This window comes from Centropristis striata, chromosome 11 (genome assembly GCF_030273125.1).
Source record: "Centropristis striata isolate RG_2023a ecotype Rhode Island chromosome 11, C.striata_1.0, whole genome shotgun sequence".
Classification (NCBI taxonomy): Eukaryota; Metazoa; Chordata; class Actinopteri; order Perciformes; family Serranidae; genus Centropristis; species Centropristis striata.
Window position 1 is genome coordinate 32,762,569 of NC_081527.1, and position 14,073 is coordinate 32,776,641.

Here is a 14,073-nt window from a genome sequence, read left to right on the forward strand (position 1 = left end):
CCAAAAATAACTGACAGCTCATTTTTGCAGAATAACAACCACATCTATATATTCAATGACAAAAACAGCACAGCCTCTGCTGCAGGGGTTAACCCTCAGAGGTAGTGCAGCCACGTTTCACTAACTGGGCCACTCTGGATCGATCCGTTCTATAAAAAGCACGATAGTATAAATACACCTTCACATTCCTGAGCTCAAGGTGAACATCAGCTCTGAACGATTCAAACCCAATCGATTGCACGTCTCTAGCTGAGTGCCGGATGTCATCAGCTGGAGCTCTGTCGTCTCCCCTCACTGGAGGCTGGTTGGACTTCACACACTCATTTGGTGAGCTCACATGAGATATTTTAAGGCCCGAGTTGCCACAACACACGCCTCCTCCTTCCTGCACAGAGCCAAAGCCAGCTCCTCACGTCTGGATCTATTGAAAAACCACTGCTGCAGCTTATTCCAGCAACACACCTCAGCATCTGTCACGTTCTCATTCAGCCTGTGACACGATGGTTTAGATGGAAAAACACACACATATCTGACAGGCAGGTAGGTAATAGAGGTAGTCTTCAACACATGTGGTGCACTTATAACAGCACCCACCCACACGCTTTCATCACTTGAAGCGTCCTTTCTATGATGAGAACTCTGAAGTGTCTGCGCGTGATTTTTAACAGAGCCTTAAAGCCGCTGGTGGCAGAGAGTTAATCCTTCCAGAACATCTCCGAGGGAATTAGCAGAGTCGTGTCAGACTATTGCTGCCTTGCTGTGACAGACGCTTCCAACGCTTGGCTTTACTGACACACACACACACACAAGGTTGTGATCTGAAAACCTCTGCTTAGTCACATAGTCGTGTAACAGACGGGCTGTGGCAAACGGCAGCGATGTGAGGAGTGCAGCAGCAGATGCAGCCGACCGATCTGGCTTGTTTTCTGTCTTCCCCGGGGTCGTTCAGGAGAATGAAATCAGAAGGAAATTGGAAGGAAATTTGATCTCAAATTAGAAAAAGAAAAATCGATCAATCTCAAGATTAAATTTAGAGAGCAAGCAGCAGGAGTTGCTGCAGTGAGTTCAGAGATTTGCAGTGATTATATGAGGGAACTGGAACTTGCATCAACCGTGTACTAAAAATAGGCAAGCAAATAACTATTGATTTCATTATCCATTAATCGGCATACTACCATCTGTGGAAGAAAACAGTGAAAAATGTCCTTAGAGCTGAAACTAGGGTTGGGCTTTATTGAAATCCCCCTACTGACTATATAAAATAAATGTATATTATCTATTAATAAGATGAATACTTTCTCATTTGAGTAATTAATCCTTTGGTCTATGAAATGTCAGAATATAGTTTTAATAAAAGATCTAACCAAGTTTCTTGAAGTCCATGGTGACATCTCTAAATATCTCGCGTTTTTAGTCCAAAACCCCAAACATATTCAGTTTATTATGATATAAAACAGAGAAAATATCTATTTTGAGAGGCTGAAAACACAATTTTCTTATAGTTTACTAATTTCATATTTACTAATCAATTAGACGACTGATTATTGCAGCTCTGTTGTTGACGGCTTGTTTTTTTTTTCAGTCCAAAAACCAAAGATATTCAGTTCAAAATGATATAAAACAGAGAAAAACAGCAAATATTCACACTGGAAAAGCTACAGAATTTGGGGCTTTTGGCTTCACATTCAACTATAAATAGTTGCAGATTAATTTGCTGTCTGTCGACTAATAAAGTAGATTTGATTCAACTTTGTTACTGCAGAGAGGAAATGTACTGAAAACAATGAAGTGCAAAACAAAAAATGAGAAGTTCGGAGAAATGTACAGAATTTAAAGAGAAATAACTCTCTCTGAAGTGAAGCCGCAGAGGTTCAGTAGCAGAAAATGATAGGAAACGATTAGCGCAGACATTTTTCCCACAGGAAATTGAAATCGAGTTGAGCTGGAAAACTACAAGGTCAGGGTGGATAAAAATGTCAAATCTTCACATTCTGGACAGTTTTAAAATGGGATTGGGAGGAGGAAGAGGAGACGGTGGATATTATCTGAGGATCCTCTGACCTCAATTGTTCCACTGTGTCAAACACTATAAGCTGACCTATCTTACGTCTGATGCGTTTCACCCGCGGCTGTTTCTTTTTATTTTTTGTTTCAGGCAGCGAGCACTCCGTATAGTCATGATTGTGCCTTATTGGTTCCTATGACGTCTCCTCTGTTAAGCAAGCTGCTAATTAGCCATCTTTTGGCCCTCTCTTGCTTTTTATTACAAAGAAAGAAACCCTTTTAGTCGGGCTGTTAGTGTGACCCCTGAATGAAATACATTTGTGAAGACATTGTTACTGTGATTGCAAGTATTGTCCGGCTGCCAGCGTCATCCAGGTGTGACTCATGCCTGCTGCGTCATCTGGCACAGCTTGATTTCGTATTTTTGCCCTTTAAAAAGAGCCCGATTCTGTCACAACCGTGGAAAAAACATGACGAAGTTCCCATTAAGACAGCTCTGTGTATCTGATAATATTGAAGAGCCTTGTTCATGTGTCCTTGGCAGGCCTGAATTTATTCACTTCTTCTTTACTGTAATTACTTTTTATATTATGTTGTAATTCAAAGGAGTGTCGACACACTGGAATCACAACTCCTTTAATTCTATTAGTTACAGGATGAAATGACGGATACTGTATTAAGCAAACTCACAGGCGACTTGATCAACTTTTACATTTATGTGTTAGGATATTCTTGTTTGAAATAAAAAAAATAAAACATATGAATAGACATTGCTGGAGGACGACCAGTACTTGGTTGAAAACTATAAATAAAACGAAAAGGAGTTAACTTTGTCATTTTGGATGAAGCATCTAATCTATAAAATGTCCGAAAATAGTAAAAATGTGCATCAAAATGTTCCACTGGCATCAAAAGATATTCAGTTTACAATGACATGAATATGAAGCTGCTGGAACGAGTGAATATGAATTTGTCATTTTTGCTTGATTAATGACTATGGGTGGGTATTGTTGAACAAATAACTATACCAGCACCCTTGAAATTAAGCCACATTTTCTGCAAAATGGTTGAATCACAAGTCACCTTATATAGAAGAAAGCCTGCTTTCATTGGCTGCAAGCAAAACCATGTGAATAGCCATTTTTTTCGTGATCTGGGTAAAAAAAAAGGATCAAATGGGGGGCATCCTAGAGATGTTTTGATACTACTTATATTACTGGGTTATTTTGGTCGATACCTTAAAGCTATGGAGCACCTTTACCAGTGCAGTAACTACAACATCATTTAACATTCAAAAATGCCTTCAAAGCTTGCTAGCTGTCCCAGTAAATTAGTAGTTGGTACATCTGTGATGGGATTCAGTTTGTTGACTTGCAATGGTAAAGTCTTCCTCCAAATCAAGCCTAACCTACAAACTGTGTGTACAGTTAATGCACTTTGTCTTTGTAGGGCAGTATACCCATCCCTATTAACCTGCAAAATGTATATGATTTTCTGTTGATTCCTTCTTTGACATTACATGAATAAAGACATTTATAAAAAGAAAAAAGGAGCTTCATGTGTAACTGCAGGTGTTTTCTGAGACACACTGAGTTTTCTGTCCAAAAAACTGAGTTTCCCTAATTGATCTTTCCCATCCAAATTATTTTTCTGCTTACATTCCCTCTAATGCACTCTAATCCAAGGTCAGCTCTGAGTGCTCCTCATGTAATGGGTGCCCAGGTCGTGACAAAGTGAAGTGGGGTGAGACTTCTGCCAAGACAACCTGTGCTGAAGCTTCCCTGGCAGGACTGTGGGATTACAGGACGTGAACAGATGGGCGTGGTAATTCAATACTCTGCACTTGCTATTAGACACAAAAATAAACAGAGAAATTTGTTTGAGTTAAAAGAAATTAGATAGATTAGTAAAACATATTGGTGGTAAAAAAGATGGTAAAGCCTTCAGATATATCATGTCACTTTCAAGAGGTTTCTCAGTAGATTAAATGATGATTAGGAAGATTGTTGTGGACACAGTAAAAGCTCAGCTGCAGTGTGTGTAATATAAACTCCACGTCTGCAGAGTGATTAATCACCTGTTGTGCTTCTTGAAATAATTGAATGCACTCATTTATTGATTTTCTACTCAAAATTATTTAAAGTATTCACTTAGATAATTAAAGATAAGCATTTCTTAGAACATTATTAAGTCAGATTTAGCAACTGCCTGTTGTTACTCCATAAAAAGGGCCGATCCATCAATTTTACTTTATTTGTAATGCTGCGATGTGAGAAATTGAGATTTTGGAGCTTGACCCACTGGGGGCTGAAAGCTTCTGCTGCATTAATTACCCCACAACCCACCAGCAGGTTTGACATGCTTTCTGTTTTTTAAACAAAAGCCAAAAATTACACCATTTATCAAAGCCAGAAACTGTAAAAGTAGAAATTATTGTCTGATTTTCAAGTTCCTGACAGTCCTGAAACTAATCGTGTTTGACAAAGACATCTGTCAGGAAAAATAAAATAGCGATTTTTGATTTATTCAATGTATGTTAATTAAAACCTTGGCAAAGATTAACTGTTTGCAGAAATCAGATGCTGCAAAGAACATAACATTTTGTGTGTCTTGTTGCAAATTGGAAGCCATGAGTGAGTCAGCAGAAACCCAACAGTCAGGCGACAAACGATGCAGGCTGTTTGCACAGAGCAGAGGAGGAGACAAGAGATGCTGTAAGTAGAGGTTGTAAATATGTAAAAAGTACAACATGTACTTTGCATGTGGCGCCCCTATGTTTCCCCAACATCGGTAACTAGAAATGTTGTATACACCCCGACTGATTTACAAATCTCTGCAACCGTCATTGAATTGTGCATAGAACAAAGACAAGATATGTTACGCTCAAACTAGGAAACTTTTTGTAAGTAAATACAATAATTCAGAGGTTGACGCATTCTTTTTACATGTATATATTTTATATTATTTGTATGAATGCATCTGCACTGCAGAAACCCTTTCTGTCTGCATTTCAAGGGCAGAGGGTCCAGACTGACCCCCATTTCCAGATCCCTGTCCCTAAGAATCCTTCCTTTACCGCAGTGGGACACCAAGTAATCATGCCAACACACAGAGTCAATGACACTGATTCCCTCCAACAAATGCTCCCATTTCACGGTCTGAACCCGTCACCTCACTGCCACCACAAAAACAGTCAGCTAATCCCTCTATCCGAACCCCCGGTGGGGAGGAATCTGCTCAAAGGGGATTTGAGGAGGAGGGTCTGTGACTCGCTGTTCAGCCTGCACACATTTTTGGAAATTTACAAAGTCTTATAACTTTGAAATAAGGCTCAACTTTCTGTTGTTATGTGGGAAAATATGTAAAAGTGAAATGTCAAATAAGTTCACCCAAGAGATTTATGCATGACTCCATAATATTCTAAGAGAAAGAATGACTGTTTGAAGGCAGAAAGAAGCTATTATGTTGTGGAGCTCTGACCTTCACATTAATAACAAAAATACATTTTTTCTAAATGGATCTTATAAGGTTACATGGTTCTGCTTTGAGGGAAAATAAAGCAGGCATACAAAGAAATGTGACACTCACTTCACCTTTATATACACGCACGTTTTTGTTGTCACCCCTGTACACACACAGTATGTGTGTCTATACTGCATATATTACAATAGACATTATATAGTATGCTGGGGTGGGTCAGATCACTTTGAAATGCAGTTGCTGAGTAAAAAATTACATTTACATTTTTGCAATTAGGTATATAATCAACTGGATTACAGACATATCAGTCTGAATACTTTTGGATTACTTAAAATTCAAAACATTAAACATTTTCAATGCAAATAAAATTAATTTTGTTAGAAACATGTCGACTTACAGAACTATTGAATCTGTTCTGTACGTCTAATTTGATGTATTTATTTCTTGAATTTTGCAGACTTAATGGACTGCCTCCAACAGAGAGACAGAACTTTTTCTATTTATTTTTTTAACTTGTGTGATCTTCATTTTCCTTTCTTTTTTGTATATATTTTATTAGCGTTGTTGGAAAAAGCCAGAGACTCAAGATCTTTGTTGCCAGAAAATTGCTTCCATGTAATTGTTGTTGAACTTGACACAATAGAAATGCAAATGTGCAGTGAAATCTAGCAAAACATTATGAGACCCTGGCCGACACTCTTAAGCGATACAACTTTATCTTGGTCAATTACATTTCAAAAATTAAATTTTTTATATCACTCCTTTGCTACATTGGACAGGGCAGAAAATAATGAATCCAACCCCTCTCCCTCCTCTCTCATTCTCACTCATTATGATTAACAACCAACTCATGCTCCATTTCTTCTCACCACAAAAAACATCCCATTTCCATATTTAATTTTTCCACATTATGATAAAAGCCACACTGCTGGGGCGGCGGTCGAGCTTCATATTTACAACACAAAGACACGTGTTCTACCACCGATTGTTGGCTCTTCTTTCCTCACAGGGTTTATTTCTGGATGAGCTTTGAAGTAAGAACTAAACATTTAAGAACCGTTCTATGAATTATTTTTCTCCCTCTCTCTCTCTCAAGACTACACAGAGAAGCTTTGGAGGGAAAATGAATCCCACAAAGCAATTTGACACAATGAAAATGTAAATGTGCAGTGAAATCCATTAAATCCCTACTTCTAAGAAGGGCTGTCAAAACAGCACAGTGTTATTCTATTTTAATACAACAGGCCAAGTATCATAAGACTGATACACAGAGAAATCAAGGGAGCAGCAAAAGGCGAACTACGTTAGATTTTCATGACACAATGTGTCAATCATAATTTTAACGTTTTAAAATCCTGGCTTAAATGGTGCAACGTGTTGTTTGTTTATTGAAATTAATATAACTTTTCCATGAACCCTGTTCCACCTTTTTTTGCAAAGAAAAGTGCTTCTGGTTTCACTTTGCATACAAATAGCATAGTAAATAAATAAATATGCCTTCAGACTTTTGATTAAACAAACAGCAACTAAAAATTGGAAAGTGAAGAAAGTTGTAAAATTAAAAATTAACAAGGGACATGGACTGAGCATTTTGCTTCAGCTAGATGCCCCAAATACAACCCTGATCCCAAAGAAGTTGGGACGCTGTGCAAGATCTGGCAGTGCAAAAGCACGAGTGTTACCCAAACTGGAGAACTGTGCAAAAGTGTTAAGCATGTATAAAAAAATGTCACCAAATATAGATTTGATTTAGATTTTTCTTCTGGCCACTCAGTTTGCATTGTTAACTGATAAAAAAAAAAAAAAAAACTATTAACATTTCTATTTTTGAAAGCATTCTTATTTTACAGCATTTTTTCAAATCTGACTAAAGTATGCCCCGTATCTTTGATTTTATCCTATAAGACACTTGAGAAATTTTGTCAAAACGAGCGTATGAATTGTTCAGTTGTGGCCAAAAGCACATTTTTCTAGGTGACAGTGACCTTTGATGACACATTTCTGATCCGTTCATCGTTTAGTCAAGTGAACATTTCTGCCAAATTTGAAGAATTTCCTTCCAGGCGCTCCTGAGATATCGTGTCATGAGATTGGGACAAACAGACCACATCGCTAACCGCCGCGGAGGCATAAAAACATTTTCTTTGTGTATAATGATTGGAATTAGTCAAATATCATTAATGTTGCTTCTTTGCTGCAAGGCAATTCAAAAGGCCAAGTGATTCAACAGCAGCACTTTAATTTCAAACAACTATCTGAAATGAGAAGTGCACGTATATCAGCTTAGACTAAAACTAATAAAGCTTTTCCCCCCTTTAAGCACTTATTACACTTTAACAAAAAGCTGCCCGTTAACTCTCACCTCCACATCGAGTGTGAAGTCGGTGCCGTCCAGCAGGGTGACTTTACACTGCATGATCTTCACCTTCTTCACTCCTCTCAAAGGAGACCTGGACAGACGACTGGTGGATGACCTGTGGGACACCTGGTCCACCTCCTGCTGCTCCTGAGACAAAGAAAACAAACATCACTTAATAGTCATCAGCAGAAATGTGAATTTCTACATCAAATTACAGTTTTTTATATGTTTGTGACATTTCTTGCACTGAACTTTTCTCTGGGAAAGCAGTGTGTCCACATGTATTTCACTGCATACATAACATTTTGATTTAAAATATAATTTTTTTTAACCCGATGAAACCAACTGAGATAAAAAACTATATATTTTTGAATGGTTATTTGGCCAAGAAGGCAGCATAATTATATGTACGTATAGAATAAGATGCAGAACAATACATTATAAAGTGGTACCGAATAAAAACTACCATCCACACATCAACAGAAGAGTTAAATATACACCGATAGTGTATGATAAACCAGCCAGAAGCTGTCAGGCAAAGACACAAAGATGTTCTGTATTACAGCAAGAACAAGAACTGTGCTTTTATTTTGAAGGTGTTCACAGACCAGAAATGAAAAATACCTCCTTCTCACCATTTTCTTGCCTAACTGCCTGCGACTGCCCTAACTGTCAGTTACTTAATGTATTTGTCTTTGATAAAACCTCCCGTTCTGTCACATGTCCAAAACCTAAATATAGAGACTGGGACTCTGAGTGAATGTAATCGAGTCCCACTGAGAAGCGCTGGAGGTGTACTGCCATTTTGTCTTAAACTGAGAAAATCCAATTTTCCACATCGCTGAAAACAAAGTCCTTCCTGACTGACTTTAAGCTGGAAACGAGGCCTGTGGCTTCTAGACATTTTTCATCCGTACTCGCACACAAAGTGGATTTAATGCCCCTTTTCATTTTCATATTGAAAATTTCTTATCTTGTTCTTCAGGCTATATCCATCATATTGTATCTAATGTAGCTCAGAGCAGACCAGTCATTCTCCTGGTGGACCCATTCAGGTGTAGTGCTCACACATATAAGAAAATTAAAGTCACTTTAGAAAGCGTGAGGATTAATGTGACAGGATTTGATTGAGTATGAATTTACAAGGATAATCAAAGGATGTACTCAAACATTTACGGACCATTTGTGGCAGACAGAAATAAGCAGCACAAATGTAAAAAAAAAAGAAGAAAAAATAAATCATACTAGTAGTCCTGTCACAGTAATTACAATATCAAGCTCAGCTAAAATGACTGAAAAAAAAACTATACAGAGACATGTTTTGCTGTCATTTCTGCTTGAGCTGATTTTATCCTTTTCTGCTCACACAACAAACAATTAAACCAATTATATTATCATTATATCAGTGACATATACTAGTTTTAAAGTTAAAATAATAATGCTTATTGCAATTATTTCTGGGACAATATCGTCCAAAAAAATGTAGGAGACAATGGGGCTGATCTGTTCAATCCTATGTTTATATTCTATAAAGATATTGTTATATAGGATTATGTGTTGACACAATTGGATCTGCATTTAAAATGTTATATAGTTAAATTGTAATTCCTGTTAGTTTTGAGGATTTTCTACCAAGTTGCTGATGCACAATGTATTATTTTAATAATAAATAACAATTTATTCCAAATATCCAAATCACTTCCACACAGGTATTGGCCGATACCCAAAGCTCAGGTGTTGGTATTGGTACTGGGGCTGAAAAAGTTGGTTCGGTGCATCCGTAACATGCCCCCTGCTGAAGCAGAGAAATGTCTCAGCCTGAGCATGTGTCTCACAGGAAACACCGACTGTTGTGTCAGCGTGCTGTGATTTCTCTCAGCCTTGTTCAAGCCAATTCACACTGCTCCAACCATGACAGAGCATCATCCGTCTTCCTCAGTGTGACACCACCAGAGCTGTTTAATGCTGAAGGGATCCTGGAGTGGATGCCGTTAACAGGAAACACCTACAGTGATACAAGGAATTCAATTCTCCACTTTTTGAATTATCTTTGGCCAAAAAGAGTGGCATGGCTCTAGGAAAGAGAAGGTTGGCTAGTTTGATACTGACTGAAATATCTCAACTACTGCGGGGATTGTCTTGAAATATTTGCACATAAATCAAAAAGTCCCCAGTGGATCTCCTGACCTTTTATCTAGGGCCTTCATCATGTCAACATTTCCATTTGTCTGTATTATCAAATGCCTATAAAACTCTTTACATTCCCATCGTCCTCAGCTCTACTTTGTTTTTAGTGCCGAGTAGGGATGCCATGAGAACCGATGCTTCTACATCAAGTTAATTAATAATTCTGAAAATGCAACGTTTTTCTACAATACTGCAGCTACTGTAGCGACCCGGGTGCAATTCTTCTGGACCTGACGGGGGCAGCATGTACACCTACAAAAGTTCTAGTCCGTCACTAAATGCCAAAACTAAAAAAAGAGCCATTAATCAGATAGTTATCTCAGTATACAAAGTACAGCTAAATCTCTGATAGTCAAAAAAACTATCATCTCAAGAAGATCTACAACTAACGATTATTTCCATCATTGATTAATCTGCAAATAATTCCCAGATTCATGGCTTCAGAAAATAGTGAAAAATGTCCACCTCAGTTCTCAATTTGTCATTCCAAAATCAAAAAATATAAAATTTAATATGATATTAAACAGAGAAAAGATGGAAATATGCATATTTGAGAAGCTGAAGACAGTTTTCTGCGATTTTTGCAAATTTGCAGATGCAGATGAACAGCGCAACAATGCAAAAAAACAAGGCTCCATTCATCTGCATGTGCTGCCCAAGTTTAATTTTAACAAATAATATATTAAGGTACTAATTAGTTTTCTGTCAATCCACTAATCTATTAGTCTACTAATCTTGCAGCTCTAATCTCAAAGATATATATATATATATATATATATATATATATATCATCATATTAACCAGTCCAAGTCATGCATGTACAGCTCTGTAATGTATATATTGAAATGTTTTCATTCTGATCTTTTTTTGCCACATTGCTCAGGAAATAATGAATCTATCAATCACCTCGCTCTGCTTCTGCTGCTCTCCCATTACAGCCCATTATGATTCACGTGTCGACTCGTGCTCTACTTCTTCTCCTCATCGAACACATTAGACATTTCCATACTTCAGTTTTTCCACATCATGATAAAAGCCACACTGCAAGGTCAGTGGGGCTGCGAGCTTGAGCACACTCAAATTGCATTTACACGCTCAACCACGTGGCAGATCACAAGAAGGCCAGAACATCTAAAAAAAAAGAAAAAAGAAGAAGAAACTGCTTTTTGCTGCCCATCCACATCTGGCTGTGGTGACTTTTGGCCTTTTGACTCCTTAATATCGTCTGCTCATAAATGACAAAATCTGCAAGTTTAAAATTCTTTAACTGTTGATCTTTTTCTAAATGATCAGATAAAACCACCAGCTAAATGCCTAAAATATAACTTCAGTGTAAAAATAATATAAATAATATAAGATAGGACGGCTCAGAGCTAATCCCCACTCTAATGGGGTCTGATAACCTTCACACACGAACATCAGTCAAACCCCTTTATTCGGATTTTGAAATAATTTTCTGCTGTCTAGATTATGTCCACGGACAGAACAATGTGGCGTCACGCAAGTGCAGCAAGTTCAAACTTCAAATGTAAGTGATTTAACAGTTGTGTAGCCGTTAACAATTTGCTCTTTGCCACATATGAAGACCTGATCAGTCTGCATGTACAGCTTGTTACACTGTCTTTCTTTCAACTAGTAAATTAGGGTAAAGCAGGAATCTGCCCCAAGTCTAAGTCAGGCCCCCTGTAGTTTGAACGCCCTGGAAATTCAATCTGTGGAGTGATTAGATAGATCTAGAGCCCAGAAGGTTGTTAGGGCCAAGCACTTAGTGTTCAGATAACATCAGTGGCTACTTGGGAAGTCAGAGACATAAAACGGACAAGCTGCAGGCTACACTCTTCTTGAGTTCACTGGTTTTAAAAGACACTGAACTAGAGTTCTTTTTCTTTTTTTACTCTTTCATACAAAGAGCATTACGATGGGCTCCAGAGTCCACAAGCCTGCAGGTGGATTATCCTTTTTGTTTTATTACATTTACCAGCCAATAATCATAAACCAGTTGTTTCTGTGCCAATGCGGTGGGGATTTTAAGAGTAGCTTTGCTACAAGAGTGTTACATTTATTGCATTGCTTTACAAACAAGGTGAGTCAACTCGAAGAATTTCAATGTGATCCCTTGCTGTCTGACCTCAAAATATCTAAATGAAATTGTTTGAGTGCCCACGAGTTTCCTCTTTACAGACGTGCACACTTTATGCCAACACCATGCAAAAAAAAGAATTTTTCTCAGAAGTTATTCAGCAAATTCTAAAATGGTGTATTTTAATATTCTGCATACTGGAGTCCCTAAACAGTCTTGGAATTCCTTAAATTGGCTGAGTCTCTTGTGGATGTAATGAGCCCAATTATATTCATGTGTGATGTTAGTAGCCATTTTGTTGTAGTGAGAGCATTTTTAAGCTTGACCTCAATATATAAAATGAGCTGCTGTGACCTCTAGGATAATCACAGTCTCATGAAATTTTTACAACCAACAACTACAGACCTAGAGCATTCAGAATATGAATAGATATTTTGACAATAAGGGCATATCTCGGCCGTTTCCATGACAGAAGTGCTTGTCATCCAATAGCTGAAAAAAGCAATTCTTGCAGAAATCTCCAAAGTAGCAAAGGTTTTTGATACGAAATTGCAGCATGGATTTTTCCATGGTGTTCCTCAACGTCTTGGTGTCTTAATGTGGTATTTTGGAGGGATTTTGACTATTCTTGATAAATGGTTGAGTGCTAAAATATGTTTAATTTAGCACAAAATCTGATAGAAAAACGGCAAATCTTCATATTCTAAGAAGCTTGAACACACAAATATTTTTCTTGATGATCAAAATCTGTTGACAATTAATTTTCTGTTATAGTGTTCATTTCATTGCCATAAACCAGAGATTTCAAACCACGAGCCACTAAAAGCCATGAGGTTTTACTCCAGTAGCTCTGTTTACTCAGTTTCCCCCACAGCTATGTGAAGTGCATCAGTACGATCAGCTGACGTAATTCTTGGAATTAAAACATCCACACTTTGTTGTGGATTTTTCAATCTGTGTTTCACCCAGTTTCCAAAATAAAAGCACAGAGTACTGCCTGAAATACTTGTCAACAGACGCCTGTGATGCGGGACCCTAAATGCCTTTGAGAACACTGAGGTCACGTCCTCCGTATTTATTTTGTTCATTTCCATTTTTCACACAAAGGCACAATTCATCGGGGAGTGGGATGAATGGCGTGTATGTTTTCTCACATTCAAGCCTAACAAAATGGCATTTTACAGTGTTTTCACCATAAAAACCCCTCAATTAAAAGATGAAAGTGTTATGATACATGAATGGTTAATATGGAAAGTATGTTAAAAGATGAATGATTTTCACTGAATTCAAGCTGTCAACGACAACTGGATGCTTTCCTGTGCTCCTGAATGTGGCTACGACGAGGCTGACCTGTTCTTTCCTGGCCGGGGTGCTGTGTCCGGCAGCGGCGGGAAGCTGCTCCGGCAGGTTCTGAGGCGAGGTGGGTTCGGCTGCTGCTTTAGCTTTGCCCTTCTCCTTGTTCTCCTGCGGCTGCTTGGCCTCCGAGTCTGCGCCTGATTCAGTTGTCATGGTAAATCACGCTGGAGTGGGGGAAGAGAGGAAAACCAGATGAGTCAGCTGACTTGTTATGAATTGATCTACTGTCGCTTTTCAACCCTGTCTAATGATAAGCTCCTCTCTGATGCAAATGCAGAGACGTGGATATTGTTTGACAGAATAAAAAGTGAAATTAATGTAAGTGGCTTCGGTGCACTCATGTCCCGTTCTCAGCAAGCTCTGGAGTGTCAGCAGCCGATAATGGAAAGTGCCTAGACTGCTGGTGCCCTGACATCCACAATTTGTACAATAAACTGTACGTCATTTCACATAAACTGGCTCCAAACACTCTCACCAAGGGCTACAGACTATCTTCATTATCGATTTTTTTCTAGTAATAATTTGGCTTTTAAAACGTCAGATAAAAGTAAGGGCTGTCATAATTTTTTATTCTAAATCGATCAAACTGAGCTTTTAATTTTAGTTA

The 14,073-nt window shown here is 38.1% G+C and overlaps 1 protein-coding gene across 1 annotated transcript in view; it reads right to left on the bottom strand.

The window, feature by feature from the left end:
• LOC131979924 (band 4.1-like protein 3) overlaps nt 1–14,073 on the bottom strand; it is a 51,585-nt gene that overhangs the window by 27,137 nt on the left and 10,375 nt on the right. Inside the window, exons 2-3 of the mRNA XM_059344000.1 lie at nt 13,461–13,630; nt 7,847–7,990 (exon numbers count right to left, since the gene is read on the bottom strand). Of these exons, the coding sequence (XP_059199983.1) occupies nt 7,847–7,990; nt 13,461–13,619 (303 nt within the window). The 5' untranslated portion in view covers nt 13,620–13,630. The remainder of the gene's footprint in view (nt 1–7,846; nt 7,991–13,460; nt 13,631–14,073) is intronic.